Below are 18,832 nucleotides of genomic sequence, written 5' to 3' on the forward strand. Positions count from 1 at the left end.
AGGAAGGAAGGAAGGAAGGAAGGAAGGAAGGAAGGAAGGAAGGAAGGAAGGAAGGAAGGAAGGAAGGAAAAGATTGATTCTCCTGATCTGAGGAAGCTCAAACCCCCAGGCCAGGACCTGTGCTCTGAGGCTCTGAGGCCACACACAGGTCTGCACACCAAGACAGGCCTCAGGCCAGCTACGGCCAGCAGGAAGAAAATGAAAGGAGGAAAGCTTAAATTCCAGAAAGGTCTATTTACATCTGGCTCTGTGGCTCAGCGTGGAACACCACAGGTCGGCACACCAATTTTCTCCTAGCTTCAAGACAGGCCTCAGGCCTGCTACAGCCAGCGGGAGGACGATGAAGGGAGAAAGGCTGAAAAGTCTATTTACATCCATTTAGGAAATCAGGAAGAGCTGGTGTGACCTCTGTCTTAATCCTGGGCGCCTCAGGGCTCCCTGGAGAGTGAGTGAGATTGAACCCAGAGGCTAAGGGAGGTAGAACGTGAGGAGTGCATGTGGCCATCCCAGCCATCCCAGCAGGCCGTGGGCATCAGGAGGCATAACAGAAGAGCCAGGAAATGCTTTATCTCATGCACATACTCTTGGCGTATGTGTGAGCATATGGCACGAGTGCTAGTGCACTCATGTAGGTGGAGGTACACATGCTCGAGAATACATGTGTACATGTGTGGGTAGGTAGGCCCTAGGTTGACATGGGATCTGTTTTTAAATAACTTTCTACTTTACATATGGACACAGGGCCCCTTGCTAACCCCAGAGCTTGCCCTTTTCGGCTGGTGTGGCCAGTCCGCTTGCTCTGGGGGGAATTGCCTGCCTCTGCCTCTAACATGCTGGGACCCCGGGTGTGCTGCTGCTGCTGCACCTCAGCTGGCTATTTATTTCTCCCTGAGACTTGAACTCTGGTCCTCACACTTGCATTACAAGGGATGGGTAGTCATCCCTTCTGCCAGTCATCTCAACAGCCTGACCAATGGTTTTGTTTTTTTGAGGCACGGTCTCAAGGTAGCTCAGGCAGGGCTGGAACTCACTACACAGCCCAGCCCGACCTCTCTCAGTCTCCTGCTAAGGCCTCTTGAATCCTGAGGCTGCTGTTTGTGTACTACCAGGCCCAGCTGTATATAAACTTGTTTATTTCCTATTACAATCAACTCTATGCCATTTACAAACATTATTACCTGTTTTAGAAAGGACAGAACTGAGATACAAAGAGGTTAAGTGACTTGCCTGGGAACACTGGGCTGCTGAGCAGCAGGGTGATTGAGTATTCAAGTGACAAAACATAGGGTATTTCTCAGTTTAGTGGGAACTGATAAATAGGAATATCTATACTGCTGAATAGCTTTTGCTTAGAGGAGCTCAGGGCTGTTGCACAAGTCAAATATTGCCGAAAAAGAAACCCTTAATACTGAAAGTCACTTTTGAGCTTTCAACGGACCTGCCCAGTGCTCCCTGCCTGGGAGGTACACCTCCTCCCTCTCCCCCAACTCATTCCCACTATGGACCTCGTAGGGCAAAAGCTGGGGATGCCAAGCCAGACTACTCACCATAGCTGTCTGGTTGTTGGAAGTCTTGTGCCTGAGGACCCAACCAGCCATAGTCCCAGTTGTCTATGGCCCCACTGGACTCCTCATCCTCACCTTCTTCAGGTCCCCTTTGGTCCTCACCCTCGCCGTACTCCACAGCATAGTCCTTTCCTTCTTCCGCCTCTGCTTCCCCTGGAGCCCTGTCTCTGAGGCTGGTGGCTCCTTCTTCACCTTCCTGGTAGCCCCAGAAGAGGGGCCAAAAGAATTCCTTGGTGGGCAACCAGCTAGGGGCATGCAGGGGCCAGAGATTGCTGGGCTCAGAAGGCAGGTCCATCTCTACCTCAGTCTGAGGGTCCTGCACCACCTCGATGGTCACCTGTGGGAAGGACCGACATGTGCCAGAGAGGGCAGGCTCAGCAGAGGACTCCAGACAGGAGAAGATGGGTTTGAACCAGAAGTCAAGTCCCACCCTTGCCACCGAGTCTGCAACCTTGCCTGCCTTACCATGGCCTCTCAGTGAGCAAGGGGCACGGGTAGGACTTTCTGCATCCCAGAATCATCTGAATGTAGATGCATTGAGGCAAATCCAGCAGGTGCCAGACCCAGTGGCTCAGGAGAAGCCGTTTGGAATTCTGCCTCTACCATCCATAGGCTTGCCTGGCCTCAGGGGCCAGAAACAGCCCAGAGCAGGGCAGGGGTGGTGGGGATGAGTCAGGAGTGGGTAAGGTCGTGTGTCAAATGCCCAGATCGCCCTCAGGACCGTACCATTCCAACTGCACTAACCACGCACATGGAACCACTGCCGTGGATATGAATTATTCTCAGGCACTTTCAAATAAGAAGAGGTCACAGGACAAAACTCAGGAGGGAAAAGAACAGCAAAATACAAAGAAGAAAGTGAGCTGGATGTGGTGGTGATACTTTCAATCCCAGCACTTGGGGCGCAGAGGCAGGCAGATGGCTGTGAGTGTGAGGCCAGCCTGGTCTACAGAGTGAGTTCCAAGACAGCCAGGACTACACAGAGTCCTGAAACAACAACAACAATAACAATAACAACAACATCCAAAGAAGGAAGTTGAGCATCAGCTGTATGGCTGGCATCCATCACTAGTGGGGACACTTTGCAACCTTTGTATGTATGTGCACTTTGTGTGTGTGTGTGTGTGTATGTGCACTGTGTGTGTGTGTGAGTGTATATGTGCACTCTGTGTGTGTGTGTGAGTGTGTATGTGCACTGTGTGTGTGTGTGTATGTGCACTGTGTGTGTGTGTGAGTGTGTATGTGCACTGTGTGTGTGTGTGTGAGTGTATATGTGCACTGTGTGTGTGTGTGAGTGTGTATGTGCACTGTGTGTGTGTGTGTGTGTGTGTGAGTGTATAGCTCTGGCTGTCCTGGAACTCACTCTGTAGACCAGGCTGGCCTCAATCTCAGAAATCCACCTGCCTCTGCCTCCCAAGTGCTGGAATTAAAGGTGTGTGCCACCACTCCCCTGAGTATGTGCACTTTAAAAAACAAACAAACAAACAAACAAACAAACAAACAAAAAACCAAGCAGACAGATAGGCTTTAAAGCAATTGTAAAATGTTCTGACTTTTGCAGTCTTTCTTCTGGATGAAAGTATATGAACAGGCGAATCTGCTGTCCTTGAAGATTTCAGGATAGGCAGTGCAGGACTTCTGGCTGGTTTTCCTGGAACACCCTTTTGTGGGCTTTCCCATGCTCCAGCCCCCCCCCCCCTATTTCAAACCAAGTCCCTTTCCTGCATGCAGTAAGGTTTTTGGGTCAAATGGGAGGAGGTCACACCTGTAGGACATTTTAGCAGGTCTCTGCCACATTCCAGGACCTGCGGCAGAATCAGGGGCAGGGTGTCCATGTACTAGGTCCTCAAGATAATCCTGCTGGCTTTGTCCCCTGCTACATCCAGGGTCAAGTCTCCAGAGCCAACGGACTTTTCTGGCAAGTAGAGGGGCAGATACTCTTCTCACAATGCATTAGGAGTCCACTGTCTTCACACAGCCAGCAGCAGAATAAGGGTTCGGCTCAGTTGCCAGCCTAGCACCTCCTCGAGGTTCCCCTAGGCAAACAACGACTCTACAATCTCACCTGGATATTGGGGTTTGGTGCGCTCAAGTCCGTGTTGGCCAACCCTGGTAGCTTCTGCAGCTCCAGCAGCAGAGGGGTGTGTTCCAGGGTCCTGGGAGAGGTGGCTGTACCCAGAGTCAGAGCTGCTGGCTCAGGGATGGTCTGGCACCCAGGTCGACATGGTTCTGTCTGCAGATGGTCTCCAGGGAATCCTGGTGTTGTGTCCTTCTCCTTGGGGGAGCTGAGATCTGGGGCAGGGGAGGCCTAGGTAAGAGAAAGAAAGTGGAGTGACCAAAGTCAGCTTCTGGAGGCAGGAAGCCTGGGCCTGGCTGTGTCTGTGAGCACCTGGAGTACATGTTTAGAAAGCTTTGATGGCTCTAGTGGGTGGGTGGGGTGCATCGAAGCAGAGAAAAATGAACTGTGTTCACTAAGTGGTCTTTTTTTCAAACTCGCCCCCCCCCCCATCTGTGTGTGTGTATGCCACATAGGGCTCTAGTGAACACGTGGGACTTTCAGGGGTAGGTTCTCTTCTTCCACGTGGGTTCTAGGGGATCAGGCTTACCTACTGAGCCTCTTGCCATCCCACAAAGCTTTCCACAGCAGAGGCCAGGATGCACTACACCAGCCCAGCTTACTTATCGTACAGATGAAGAGACCCAGGAGGAGGAAACTGCTACCCACACCAGTAGCTCCAAAGTGCTGTTTTCAGTCCCTGCCTCAGATCCTTGTCTCCTTACTCTATATGCCCCACCACACACACACACACATACACACACACACACACACACACACACACACACACACACACATACACACAGAGCAGAAAGGTTCCCAGAGATGAGCCTGGTCATACCAGGGTGCAGGCAGCAGGCCTGCTCCCATCACCTCCGCATAACCCGGACATGTGGCCCTGTCCTCAGAATCTACTCAATGGCAAACTCCTTGACATCTCCTCTGGCCTGATGTCCTTATACCTCATTTCTTCTACTCTGCCCATGAACCTGTCTGTTAGCTAGTCTGTCCCTCTACCAATTGTACATGGTGTCTGTTTTAGTCACTGTTCCATTGCTATGAAGAGACACCATGACCAAGGCAACTCTTATAAAAGAAAAACATTTAATTTCAGGTGGGGGAAGGGGTGCTGGCTTACAGTTTCAGAGGCTTAGTCCACTGTCATCATAGCAGGGAGCGTGGCAGCAGGCAGGAAGGCAGGCATGGTGCTGGAGAAGTAGCTGAGATTTTACATCCTAATCCATAGACTGAGAGAAAGAGAAGCTGGGCCTGGCTTAGACTCTTGAAACCTCAAAGCCTACCTCCAGTGACACACTTCCTCCAACAGGGCCACACCCCCTAATCCTTCTCAAATAGTGCCTGATGACTAAGAATTCAAATCTGTGGTCTATGGGGGCCATTCTTATTCAAAGTGCACAAATCAGAACTATCTTTTGTCAGCTGAGATAGTGAGGGGAAGAAGCCCCTGGTTATTCCTAGCGCTCCTCAGCTTTTACCTCAGATGATCGATAGGCATTGGCCTCTATGCCTACTACCTATTTCTGTTCCCCGGTACCCATGGCAAGGCAGGGGAGCTCTTTTCAGGGACACCTTGGTGGGTCCTCCCCAGGCCCCAGCCTTGCCCCTTCAAACCTAGTCTCTGGTGCAGCATGGAGCAACTTCTTCTGAAGAGTCAGGTAAGAATGGCTCCAAAGGCCAGTTCCACTTTCTACCTAGGCCTTCAATGAAGTGAGTGCCCTGCCAAACGAGAAAAGTCTTACATAAACGGAAAGTTATAATTTTCTTACTAGACACCATAGCATGTACTGTGTAGCAGGCACTAGGGGTGTGTGTGTGTGTGTGTGTGTGTGTATTCACATGTGCAGATGCACATGTGCGCATGCCTGTGGAGGCTGAAGTATAGCTTTGGCTGTCATTCTTCAGATACTATCCACCTTTAAAAATAGTGCTCTTAGGCCAGGCAGTAGTGGCACACAGCTTTAATCCCAGCACTCGGGAGGCAGAGGCAGGCAGATCTCTGTGAGTTCAAGGCCAGCCTGGTCTACAGAGTAAATGCCAGGACAGCCAAGGCTACACAGAGATACTCAAAAATACAAAAAGAAAAAAAAAAAAGAAAATTAAAATTTAATTTTATGTGTCTGAGTGTTTTGCCTGCCTCTCCTTCAGTGCTGGGATTAAAGGTGTGGGCTTTGACCCAGCCCTGTAAAGTTCTTTACCAACTGACCTAATACGCCAACCTCTCAGGCATTATTCACATATACTTGTTTGTCTATGAGACAGGGTTTCATGTAGCTGAGGCTGGCTTTGAACACCTGACCTTCCTGCTTCTACTTAACAAATGTGTGCCACCATACCTGTTTAATGTGATGTCAAGGATCCATCCCAGGGCTTCCTTGTATGCTAGCTGAACACTCCATTACCTGAGCCACACCCTCTGTTTCTTATTCTAAACACTCCTTTGTGCAAGCATCTTCCATCTGCTGGCAGGTACTAGTTCCCATTCCACCTTTATAGACAATAGCAATGAAGGTACAGAGGGGCAAATGCCCTTCCTGAGGTCACACAAATGTTGAGTGGTGGAGCCAGGCTTTGAACGGGGCACTCTGGGACCAGGGTTTATACTCTTTCCCTTCCTTCTCCATGACTACAGGTTAGGAATACTGAGTCTGTTCCTTTCTCAATCTGGCTGCTCAGTCAGTCTAGATATTTTTTTCTCTCTCTCTCATTCCCTCTTCTCTTGCAAAGCCGCAAACAGAGATTCAAACTTTGTCTCTTCCACACGGATATCCCTTTCTATGGCCTCCAAGGCTCCAATACCAAACACCAGAGCCCAGATCACACATCTGCCCTCTCAGATGGTCAGGTCAGCTGACCATCAGCTGACAAAAAGGTCAGCTTCTTTTGTTTGTTTGTTTGTTTGTTTGTTTGTTTTTCGAGACAGGGTTTCTCTGTATAGCCCTGGCTGTCCTGGAACTCACTTTGTAGACAGGCTGGCCTCGAACTCAGAAATCCGCCTGCCTCTGCCTCCCGAGTGCTGGGATTAAAGGCGTGCGCCACCACACCCGGGCTTGGGGTCAGCTTCTTGTGGTACAGATGGATGGTGCAGAGCAGGGACACCCCTCTACTGACTCATCTGGAGACCTGAGCATCTCTGATACTGACTTCCTGTAGCACACCTCCATAGCCTGACGGTCCTGACTCTCTGCTCAGAAACCCTACTCTGCTGCAGCCTCAGCCACATACAGGTAGTCTTGGGTGGCTTTGGTGGCTGGTCTGGATGCTCTTGTCACAAGCAGGAGGTGGTGGGTTACAGTGGTGAAACTGCGGTTTTCATCTGGGAAAGGCTTGCTAAGTTTGGAGATATGGGTGACTATTGGGGGGAGAGGGGTGGCACCTAGTGACCAGCAGCCAGAAATACTGCTATGCAGAGTAGTAACTACCTGATGTGAACTCTGACCTTTGACCCTTATCTACAGTATGGAAACAATAATGGTAGAGCCTAGCCTAGACCCTGCTATCTCAAAGGCATGCAGAACATTGCTTCTCATCCCTCCCTACCATCTTCTCTCCCAGTCCCCAAGGACAACTAAAGACGGGGAAAGCCTTGACCTTGGGTCCTCGCTGCCCAAGCTGCCCTTCCTACATACACTCCAGGAGCCTCTTGGACCAGAAAGCAACCTCTGGGGAACTGTTGGGGTTGGGGTTCTAGAGGAACAGAGAAGTCCTATGTGGGGGTCCTTGGGGCCCTAAAAAGAGCTAAATACAGGTGGTTCTTTTGGAAGGTGACCCTGGGAGACACAGCAGGGACTGGAAAAGAAGGACTGAGGAAGGGAGGACACTAGCAGAATGTCACCGAGCTGGGACCACAGTGGGCATCAGGAGCTCTCTGTCCTAGCTGGCAACTTTGGGACCTGGGGTGGTGCCTGCTTCCCCCCATAGGGAAAAGAACTAGGATGCCTATCCACCAATTCTACCAGGCATTGGCGACGTCCAGGCTAGCTATGAACAGCTGTGGATAGACTCTCCTAGTGAAAAGATCCCAGACTGAGACTGAAGGGTTGGCTCAGTGTTTAAGAGCACCGGCAGTTCCTCCAGAGGACCCACATTCAATTCCCAGCACACTGTCTTTTACTCCAGTTCCAGGAGATTTGGTGCCCTCTTCTGGTCTCTGAGGGCCTCAGGTACACAAATGGTGTCCAGACATCAAGCAGATAAAATACCCATATATACCTAAAATAATAATGGTAATAATAATGAATGAAAAGAAGAAGAAAGAAAGAAAAGCCCTCAGACTCCTGGGCATTAATTGACACCTGGATGTAAGGTCTGGAAGTGCATACATGAGCAGAGCACCCAGGAGTCCTGACCTGTAACCCTGGTGCACCCAAGTTCCCATGCCTGGGTGAGCTCTACTTGTGGCCTGTCAGTCAGAGGCAGAAAGTCACCTTCTTTGTTCCCATGTCCCCAGCTCCTCCTAGTGACTGATGATGGCCTGTAGGAACTCAGTAAGTCACTGCCAAGTGAATAAATGAACCAGCAACCTCGAGAGGTGAACTCGACCTCTGTTACCTTAATCTTCTAGAGTTCATGGAGAGCAAGAGGCTACTGGAAGATATCGGAGGTGGCGATAACCACGTCAGGACTCATGTTTGCCTGCACATGCCTGTGAGAGCACACACATACTCTCAAGCAGGCACGCAGATGCACATGCACGCGCACATGCATGCATGCATGCACATGGTAATGACCCGTATGTGCCACCCTTCTTCTTCACAAGGGGCTTCCATGTTCACCAACTTCTCTGCCAGTTGCATATGGCTGGAGCCCCGTGACCTGATCTGGGTTCAGCTATTGATCTAGGATAGCTATTGCAAGTTTGGAATTAAAAGAACAGTGGGGACCATCTGAGAGGGTTGTTGATCTTGTATTGATACCCCAGAGGTGGTCACAATGGCCCCAGTGAAGAGGGAAGACAGGCTGTGCGCACCCGCTGGCTGGGCACTCTTCTGTAGGGTACTTTAGATCTCTTTGTTTGTTTTGTTTGTTTGAGATAGGGTTTCTCTGTGTAGCCCTGGCTGTCCTGGATCTTGCTCTGTAGATCAGGCTGGCCTGGAACTCCAGAGATCTGTTTGCCGCTGCCTCCTGAGTGCTGGAATTAAAGGAATGTGCCACCACTGCCTTTACATCTTAGCCGAGTCGAAGTATGCACTCCCACTGATGCAGACCCTCACAGCAGATATACTCTCATCCTCTGAGGCTCTGACTTGCTTAAGAATTAACTGTTCAGGGAGTTGGAAGGGTGACCAAGTTTGGTTCCCAGCACTCACATAAGGCAGCTGATAGTCACCTGTCACTCCAGCTCCAGAGGATCCGATGACCTCGTCTGGCCTTTAAGAGCACCTAAAACCATGTGAACATACCCATACAAGAGAACTTAAAACAGTTTTAAAAAAAGAATATCTGTCAGGGGCTAGAGAGATGGCTCAGCAGTTAAGAGCACTGACTGCTCTTCCAGAGGTCCTGAGTTCAATTCCCAGCAGCAACCACATGGTGGCTCACAACCATCTGTAATGGGATCCAATTCCCTCTTATGGTGTGTGTCTACAGTGTACTTATATACATAAAATAAATAATTCTTTTTTTTAAAAAGGATATCTGTCTATAGCCAGGTATCTTAGACAAGGTCTGTATTCCTGCACAAAACATCATGACCAAGTAGAAAGTTGAAGAGGAAAGGGTTTATTCAGCTTACACTTCCACACTGCTGTTCATCACCAAAGGAAGTCAGGACTGGAACTCAAGCAGGTCAGGAAGCAGGAACTGATGCAGAGACCATGGAGGGATGCTGCTTACTGGATTGCTTTCCCTGGCTTGCTCAGCTTTGCTTTCTTATAGAATCCAAGGCTACCAGTCCAGAGATGGCACCACCCACAATGGGCTGGGCCCACAATTGATCACTAATTGAGACAATGCCTTGCAGCTGGATCTCATGGAGGCATTTCCTGAAGGGAGACTCCTTTCTCTGTGTTAACTCCAGCTTGTGTCAAGTTGACACACAAGACCAACCAATACAGCAGGTATGGTGGCACACATCTGTAATCCCAGCACCTGGGAGCCTGGGATAAAAGAACCAAGAACTCAAGGCTATCAAGGCTAGCCTGGACTACGTAGTGGGTGAGATCCTCTCTCAAGAACAAATAAACAAACAAATCACCGCTCTTCCCTACAGGACAGCCTTTCTTCCTTTCTTTCTCCTTTTCTTCCTTCCTTCCTTCCTTCCTTCCTTCCTTCCTTCCTTCCTTCCTTCCTTTCTTTCTTTCAAAGATTTATTTATTTTATGTATATGAGTACACAGACACACCAGAAGAAGGCATCAGATCCCATTACAGATGGTTGTGAGCCACCATGTGGTTGCTGCTGGGAATTGAACTCAGGACCTCTGGTAGAGCAGTCAGTGCTCTTAACGACTGAGCCATCTCTCCAACCCAGGACAGCCTTTCTTATCTGCTAAGTTCCCGTATGGCATCTCAGAGCAGATGTTTAAAATACATAGCTCCATTCTCTTGATAGACAATGGCAACCCTTTTTCTTTTTGCTGCATGTTTTCTCTCTCTCTCTCTCTCTCTCTCTCTCTCTCTCTCTCTCTCTCACACACACACACACACACACACACACACACACACACACACTCCTTGGTTTGGCCAGGCAGCACTGACCCAAGTGTTTCCAGATGGGGTCAGTCTTCTGATCTCCTTCCCTACCACAGGGCCAAACTTGGCCACTGGCCTGTTCCCATCCTTTTACTTCTTTTGTGCCTTAGGGATCAGGAGCTTGTCCCAACCAGAATCTGGACCCAGGTGTAGGTCTCTGTTGTCAACTCCTTGAAGCCCAGCTGCTAAGGCCCATGCACACAGAACCTGACTGTACACCGAGTTGCTATGGCCAGTCGTGATGTCATGGGTAGGGGCATGGGATGAGATTTCCCCTCTCTGCTCCCCTCCTGAGTAGTACAGACTGTTCTACCACCGACACTGGCACCCAGTGGAGACCTGAAAGCCCCTCCCTCAGTGTCACATGAGCACTGCTGGCAAAGCTCTCCTTTCCCAGTACAGGCCAGGCTTCATGGTGTGCCTCATAGGGCCCACTTGGGTTGACTGCTCTGCTCTCGCTCCTGTTGAGATTCCAAGGCTCACAGCTATGCAGCCAGGCCTACTGGGCAACGCCATGGACTGGGTCCCTGAATCTCCACAACTACCTTTTGTGTCAGTCCTATATCAATCACCCTGTGCCAATGATCAGAGAAGAAGCTGGAGAGCGGCATCTGAGATGTCAGGTCAAGTAGGAGTCTGCCTGCTTGTGGACGTTGTACATCGTGGTGCGGAGCCTAGTGCGCACCACGATGTACAACGTCCACAAGCAGATGCTTATAATAACTGTTGTTATTGTTTTGGTTTGGTTTTTTGGTTTTTTCGAGACAGGGCTTCTCTATATAGCCCTGGCTGTCCTGGAACTCACTTTGTAGACCAGGCTGGCCTCGAACTCAGAAATCCGCCTGCCTCTGCCTCCCGAGTGCTGGGATCAAAGGCGTGCGCCACCACGCCCGGCTGTTATTGTTATTATTATTGTTGTTATTATTATTATTATTATTTGGAGAGAAGGTCTCATGTAGTTTGGGCAGACCTTAAACTCAATATGTAGTAAAAAAAAATGACTTTGAACCTTTGAACCTCCTGCCTCAGCTTTTAGAGTACTGGGGTGACAAGTATGCACTGCAGGCTGGAGAGTTAGCTTAGTGGTTAAGAGCACTGGCTGCTCTTCCAGAGGTCCTGAGTTCAATTCCCATCACTCACATAGTTGTTCATGATTACCTATAAAGAGATCCGATGTCCTCTTCTGGCATGCAGGTGTACATGACGCAGAGCACTCATACATAAAAGTAAGTCAAATGAACACAAGAAATAAATTGAAAACAATTCTAAAAACCAAGTATGCATCACCATGTCTGATTTTTTGTTTGATTAATTTTTGGTCTTTCAAGACAGGGTTTCTCAGGCTGGAGAGATGGCTCAGAGGTTAAGAACACTCACTGACTGCTCTTCCAGAGGACCTGAGTTCAATTCCCAGCAACCACATGGTGGCTCACAACCATCTGTAATGGGATCTGATGCCCTCTTCTGGTGTGTTTGAAGACAGCTACAGTGTACTTATATACATAAAATAAATAAATCTTTTTTTTTTCCTTCTTTCTTTCTTTTTTTTTTTTCTTCGAGACAGGGTTTCTCTGTGTACTCCTGGTTGTCCTGGAACTCCCTTTGTAGACCAGGCTGGCCTTGCACTCAGAAATCTGCCTGCCTCTGCTTCCCAAGTGCTGGGATTAAAGGCATGCGCCACCACTGCCAGGCATAAATCTTTAAAAAAAAAAAAAAAAAAAAAGACAGGGTTTCTCTATGTAGCCCTGGCTGTCCTAGAATTTGATCTATAGACCAGGCTGGACTCAAAGTCAGAGATCTACCTGTCTCTACCTTAAAGGCAAGCACCAGCAGTACCTGACACCATATCCGGTTTTATGTAGTACTAGGGAGTTTCCTCCTAGGGTTTTGTGTATTCTAAGCAAGAACTTTGCCAACTGAGCTACATCCCCAGGCTTGCTTCTGACCCTTGAAAGAATATCTGATGGGGAGGGGGGAAGGAACCTATTGAGACTAGCCTGCTGAGATCCACATCCAGGCCTCCAGCCCCTCATCTGCCAGCTCCTCACTCTTAACCATATCTCCTTTGTTCCCCACTGAGGGGGAGGCGGGGTCTGGAGGGTCTAGAAGGCCCAGGGAGGTGGGCAGCTGCAGGAGGAGGCAGCCAAGACAAGCTCTAGGTTTGGTCTTACATAGCCCCATGTAGCTCCCTCCCTGATGGGTCAGACAGAAAGGCTCCAGGCACAGAAGGGTCACTTCTAGGAAAACACCTGCATCTCCAGGCTGCCCACCCCCTCCTCTCCCCTCTTCTCCCCTCCTCTCCCACGCCACGTGGGTTTGCTTTCCTGCAATTTTACAGACAAGGGATGAAGAGCATGCTGCTGATTATAGCTCCTGCCACGTACGACACCGCAGGTTTGTCAGGACTCCCAAGCCCCTTCCTCTGTATTCAGTCCTTCAGAGTGCTTCCTACCACGGGGACAAGATCCCTGCAGCTGGGTGAGCCCTTGTCCTGAGGACTCTCCCGAGGACTCTGAGCCCAGAAGAATGGTCCCCATTTCTCCCATCATGTCCTCTGGTCCTCTCTTGACCTCTCACACCTTGCCAGGCATAGCCAATGGGTGCCGGGGTAAGGCACCTAAGGGCACAATGTTGAGTTTGAATCCTGGGTGTTACTGGACCCCACTATTCATTTCTGCATTGCTACCGGAGAATTAAATAACACCCAAGAGAGGCCAAGCTCTGTGGGTGTCCGGGAGACATTTTTGTCTCAATGGGACAGGAGGTAGAGCCTTGTCATACTGTGCCTACCTCTCAACACATTTGGCTTCTGCCCTTGGAAATGATTATAACTTGGAGTCCAAAGGTTTCTTACTCAGCACTACAGTTCACAAAAAACGGATTCTTGAACCCATTTTCCTGTGGATGTAAACTGAGGCTCAGTGTCAGGCCTGCTGGAGTCAAAGGTGACACATTTGGTTTACAGAGTTGCTGATTCTTCTCAGTGTTGGAATGTTCAACAGGGATGTTCAACCACATCTGCCTCAAGGGCCTCGATTTGTCAGGAGTCAGGTTTCTCAACAATGGCCAGGGAAGCCAGGTATGGTGGCCTACACCTGTGATCCCAGCAGTCAGGAGGCTGGGGAAGGACTGTCCTGAGTTCAAGGCCAGCCTGAGCTATCTAGTGAGCTCCAGGCCAACCTAGACTTTGGGGTAAAAGCTTGTCTCAAAAAGCAACCTCCCACCCCCACCCCCCCCAGAAATAACAACACAAACAAAACAAACTGATGCAGGCAGGCACGGAAACCAAATTGGCAACAGCTGGCACTGTGACATCTGGTCAGCATCAGATAAGCAGCCTGGGACATACACGTGAGGATGTGCAAACCTTTCTGGAACAGCTCTCCGAGGCCTACCTTGTTCCCATCTATGTCTAAAATCTCTTTGATTTGTTTTTTGTTGTTGTGGACAGGGGATCTTACCACATAGCCAGGAATAACATTGAATTCATGATTCCCTTGCTTCAGCTTAATTGTGGGATTATACTTTTTGCTTTTATAGATCCACTAAGGGGCTAGGTTGTTATTTCTGACTTAGCATCCTGGTCCCAGGGATAGCTGTCTGCATTTTCTCAATAGAATTCTTGACTTGAAATTACAGATTTTGGAAACATATCCATGCAGTCCCTTTCTTACTGTTCAATTATTTACTTTTGATTTTATTTATTTATTTAATAGTTTTTTTAAAGACTTATTGTTTTATGTATATGAGTACACTGTAGTTCTCTTCACACACACCAGAAGAAGGCATCGGATCCTATTACAGATAGTTGTGAGTCACCATGTGGTTGTTGGGAATTGAACTCAGGACCTCTGGAAGAGCAGTCGGTGCTCGTAACTGAGCCATCTCTCCAGGCCTATTAGTTTCTTTCATCCTGGAACTCACTTTACCTCTGCCTCCCGAGTACTAGAATTAAAGCCATGCACCCCCACTGTTTGGCATATTTTGGTATTTTTTTTCAGACAGGTTCTCATTATGTAGCCCTAGTTGGCCTAGGACTTGCTATACAAACCAAGTTGGCTTTGAATTTGAGGCAATCCCTTCATATCCTGAGTGCTAGGATTTCAGGTATACACAGCCATAACTGGCTAGCCCCCCCCCCTTTTTTTTGAGACAGGGCTTCTCTGTGTAGCCCTGGCTGTCCTGGCACTCACTCTATAGACCAGGCTGGCCTCTACTCAGAAATCTGCCAGTCTCTGCCTCCCAAGTGCTGAGATTAAAGGCATTCGCCACCACTGCCCAGCAAGCTCCCTTTTTTTAAGTGTGAAGAAAGTAGCTAAGTCATATGCGTAATGACGATCTGGGTCAGCCCCATAGGCCCTGAGCATCAAGTTTATTTTTTAATTTTAGGCACTAATTTGTGTTTAGGTTTTTTGTTATTGTTTTGAGGCAAGGTTTTACTATGTAGCCCCTAGCTAGCCTGGGACCCAAAGATATCTGCCTGTCTCTGCCTCCTGAGCGCTTTGATTAAAGGTGTGTGCCCCCATGTCCAGCTATGTTTAGATAATTTTTTAGGGCTCAGCCAGGTTCTCAGCCAAGTTCCATCCTGGGCCTAAGGACACAATTCTGACTCTAACGAAACTTTTTCTCTCATACTAAAACATACTAAAAATAATTACAACACACAGTGACGAGTGCTAAAATAAATATTAATGCCAAGTGAACAGAAATGAAGTCAATGTTTTTTATTTATTTATTTGGTTTTTTTGAGACACGGTTTCTCTGTATAGACCTGGCTGTCCTGGAACTCACTTTGTAGACCAGGCTGGCCTCGAACTCAAAAATGCGCCTGCCTCTGCCTCCCAAGGACTGGGATTAAAGGCGTGTGCCACCACCGCCTGGCTATTTTTTCACTAATTTTATCTTATTCTGAGACAGGGTCTCATCGGGCCAGGCTGGCCTCAAACTTGGTGTAGTCGACAGTGACCTCGTGCTTCTTGTCCTTATGCCTAAATCTCCCCAGTGCTGGGATTACAAGCCTGTGTCACCATGCCCTACCAAGCCAATTTAATTTGACCACTATCATTATCCTTAGGTTAGCAGCAAGACTCTGATTTTTGGGTGTTTGTTTTGTCGTTGTTGCTATGGTAGTTGTTTCTAGTTATTTCATTGTTTTGTCTTGTTTTCTTTTTTCTTTGAGACAAATGTGGCTATGTAGCTCAGACTAGCCCCAGATCCTACATGGCACATATTGGCCTCGAACAAGGTGTCTTGCTTCAAATGCCTGAATGCTAGAAATCCAGGTACATCCAGGTCAGAAATCCCTGTATTTGTCCATGTCGGTGTTTCTCAACAATGGCCAAGTAGATGTGTGCCTCTCAGGAAACATCTGGCAGCATCTGGCCCTATGGCAGTGCCTAGGAACAGTGATAGGCTTCTTGCAAAGCATGAGACAGCTGCCCCCAGGACTTACAAATTCCAGGCCCCAGAATGAAGGCAGCCCTACTACAGCCCTATAATTAACAGGATGCATTCCTACTGGGGAAAGCTGGGAACTTGAGGAGAAAAAAAAAAAAGTCTTAGAGGTGACAATGGTTTGTGATATTTAAGGGCCATAGGATGTAAACTTAAGGGAGCCTTCCCATCCTCTGAAGGGCTCTGGGAGTCTGGGCTCTAACAATATAGCCCAAACTCCGGTCCAAGTCATGCATTTAGCATCTCTTGTTTCCTATAGGTCTTGGCCCCTCAGTTTCCCCAAATTTCTTCCTCCAGAACAGCTCCAGGCAAGGAGAACCCATCAGCTGGGCAGTGGTGACGCACGCCTTTAATCCCAGCACTTGGGAAGCAGAGGCAAGTGGATTTCTGAGTTTGAGGCCAGCCTGTTCTACAGAGTGAGGTCCAGGACAGCCAGCACTACACAGAGAAACCCTGTCTCAAAAAGAAGGAGGAGGAGGAGAACTATGCATCAGGCTGGCTCTTGCATTACAAACAAGCCTCCATGGAAATGGGGACAGGAATGGGGTATGATATATGCCCACTAAAACTGTGAAAGGAGAGCATAAGGCTAGACCGCAGTGATTGGTGACTGAAACACTGTTTCGAACACAGCCAGCACTCTTTCGCCTTGCTCTTCTCCTCTCAGGACACACATTCTTTGAAGAAATGCTGGCTGACAGCTCACACCCAGCAAGGTGCAGAATACCCTTAACTCCCTCAGCCTGCCTCAACCCCCAATGGAAAACTCGAATCCTTGGTTGGTTAGTATTTAGAGGTTGCTTCAAGTAGAATCACTTAGCCCAAGTCAGTAGCCCCAGGCCACCACTCCACAGAGCCCTGGAATGTCCTCTCTCCACTCCAGGGTGGCTTTTCAGGGGTGTGCTACTGCAGGTGATATTCGCTCAGGGCGAGGAAGGGGTGGGTAGGACCCAAGAAGCCGAGCCACCGCAGAGCAGGCACCACAGTCAACTTTTCCCTCTGCAGCTAGTACGTTACGGCGCCGCCAGGGCTCGCGGCCACGCGTGGAGAGTGTAAACTCCTGCGGGCTCAGTGCTCCTGGCCATCGTCCAGTGCCCACCCCACTCCGTCCCTCCAGTCCCGCTCATCACTCACCTCCGCCATCCTCGAGTGGCCGTGGGGCCCGGGACCTCGCTTCCTCAGTGGGAGCCCTCGGCCAGTGGCCAGCAGCGCGGCCAGCAGCATCAAGGCGCGCGGGAGCCGTGCTCGGCTGGGCGGTGGCCACATCGTGTCCCTTCCAGGCTGCTCTGCCAGAGCCGCGGGGCTCGGGAGCGCGTTCGCGCCCCGCCTCGCCTCCTCCTGGGGCGGGAGCGCGGGCTGCGGCGCAGGCTCCGTCCAGTCGCGCGGGGACCTCGCGAGGAGCNGCGGGAGCGCGCGCTCGGGTGCGCGCCGCCGGTGAGCACGGGTCTGCGAGCGAGGTCAGTGGCCCCATGTCTCTCTACCCCCCTTCACCCTCCCCAAGGGGCCCCTCGGCGCTCGGGGACTCCTCCGGGCTCCGCGGGGCGGCTCCTTTGATCTGGCGGCCACCCCGCCCTCAGTCCCCGCCACTGTCGCCGTCGCGGCCCCAAGCGAATTCCTGTCCCGGGAAAGTTGCGGCCCCACGATGTGCGCCCCGCGCGGCCACTGCTGAGGGGGGCGAGAAGGCTGCGGTGCCACAGGAGCGCTCCTCGACAGCGCGGGCGACAGCCACCCAAACTAGCCCGGGCCTCACCGGCAGGGACGCGCGACTGACCGGCGGCGAGCGGTGGGAGACTTTGGAACTTAGGCAAAAGTGTGCGTGCAGCCAGGTAGGTTTGCGAGGGACTTTGGAAGTTCACAGCGTCGCCTGGGATGAGGAGCCCGCCGCCACATTGCGGTCCCAGCTCCCGATCCCCTTTCAGCTTTTAGGACTGTCAGAACCAGGAGACCACACAAGCCACAGTCCCAGAACAGCGGGTGTGCTGTGGTGGGGTAAGCCTGAGTGCAGGGGTCGGAGGATCTGTCCTGCAGCTGCTGTCGCTGATCCTTAGGACAGCCCAGCCCTTTCGGCCAGACCTTCGGGTTGGATCTTCACAGTAAGCCACTCACTGAACGGCGACCTTTGGGCAACTAGAATTCCGGAGCTGTGGTTTAGACTAGGTGATAGGATGAGAATAGGAGAGAATGAAATCAAGGTGATACCTACCTGGGATGGCGGGAGGAGGGAGCCTGGAAGCGAACCTGGGGGCAGTGGAGAGGGTGGCTAGTATGACCAAGCTGTGGTCTACGACTGCTCAGGGGTGCCTGAAGTAGAGTGGGACTCTCAGAGCTGCGCTGGGTTTTGTTTTGTTTTGTTTTACTTGGTCTTGTTTTGAAATTACCCCTGGTCTCCACAGCAGCAGAATTGAATGGTGACGCATTGCATTGGGTGACAGCCTGCGTGTGGGGTCCTGTCAAAGGGGTTGAATATTGGCAGTTTCTCGCATGATCCTAATTAAGAAGATGGCTGCCTGGTACGTGATAAACACTGAGAACAGAATTTTAGCCTGGGAGCGGCTTCTAAATTAAGCTGAATTCACCAGACTAAAGGTTAGGCTTTACACTTTTTTTTAAAAAAAAGTTTATTTATTTTATGTATATGCGTATACTGTCGATGTCTTCAGACACACAACAGAGGAAGACACCGGATCCCATTACAGATGGTTTTGAGCCACCATGTGGTTGCTAGGAATTGAATTCGGGATCTCTGGAAGAGCAGCCACTGAGCCATCTCTCCAGCCCCCTCATTTTTTTTTCTTTTTGGTATAAATATTTTCACATCTACTGCCAATATTTTAGTCATACTTTTGACACTTTCTACCCGATTAAAAGTGACTTTGAAGAGAGTGAGCTTGTTCGGCATTCATTCATTCATTCATTCATTCATTCATTCTGTTTCCATGTCAATAACTGCTACTCCAGCAGGGCGTGGTGGCGCACGCCTTTAATCCCAGCACTCGGGAGGCAGAGGCAGGCGGATTTCTGAGTTCGAGGCCAGCCTGGTCTACAAA

At 49.9% G+C, this 18,832-nt stretch overlaps 1 protein-coding gene and 1 long non-coding RNA gene across 2 annotated transcripts in view; one reads left to right on the plus strand and one right to left on the minus strand.

Moving 5' to 3' along the window:
* Positions 1 to 17,051, minus strand: part of Ism2 (isthmin 2) — a 21,960-nt gene extending 4,909 nt beyond the window's left edge. Inside the window, exons 1-3 of the mRNA XM_021179681.1 lie at positions 16,920 to 17,051; positions 3,631 to 3,873; positions 1,548 to 1,902 (exon numbers count right to left, since the gene is read on the minus strand). Of these exons, the coding sequence (XP_021035340.1) occupies positions 1,548 to 1,902; positions 3,631 to 3,873; positions 16,920 to 17,051 (730 nt within the window). The remainder of the gene's footprint in view (positions 1 to 1,547; positions 1,903 to 3,630; positions 3,874 to 16,919) is intronic.
* Positions 17,052 to 17,196: 145 nt separating this feature from the next.
* On the plus strand, positions 17,197 to 18,288 carry LOC115032812. The gene is made up of 3 exons (XR_003838475.1): positions 17,197 to 17,611; positions 17,705 to 17,878; positions 18,179 to 18,288. It is a non-coding gene; the product is annotated as an uncharacterized LOC115032812 (long non-coding RNA).
* The last annotated feature ends 544 nt before the right edge of the window (positions 18,289 to 18,832 follow it).

Source organism: Mus caroli, chromosome 12, assembly GCF_900094665.2.
Source record: "Mus caroli chromosome 12, CAROLI_EIJ_v1.1, whole genome shotgun sequence".
In the NCBI taxonomy this organism is placed as follows: Eukaryota; Metazoa; Chordata; class Mammalia; order Rodentia; family Muridae; genus Mus; species Mus caroli.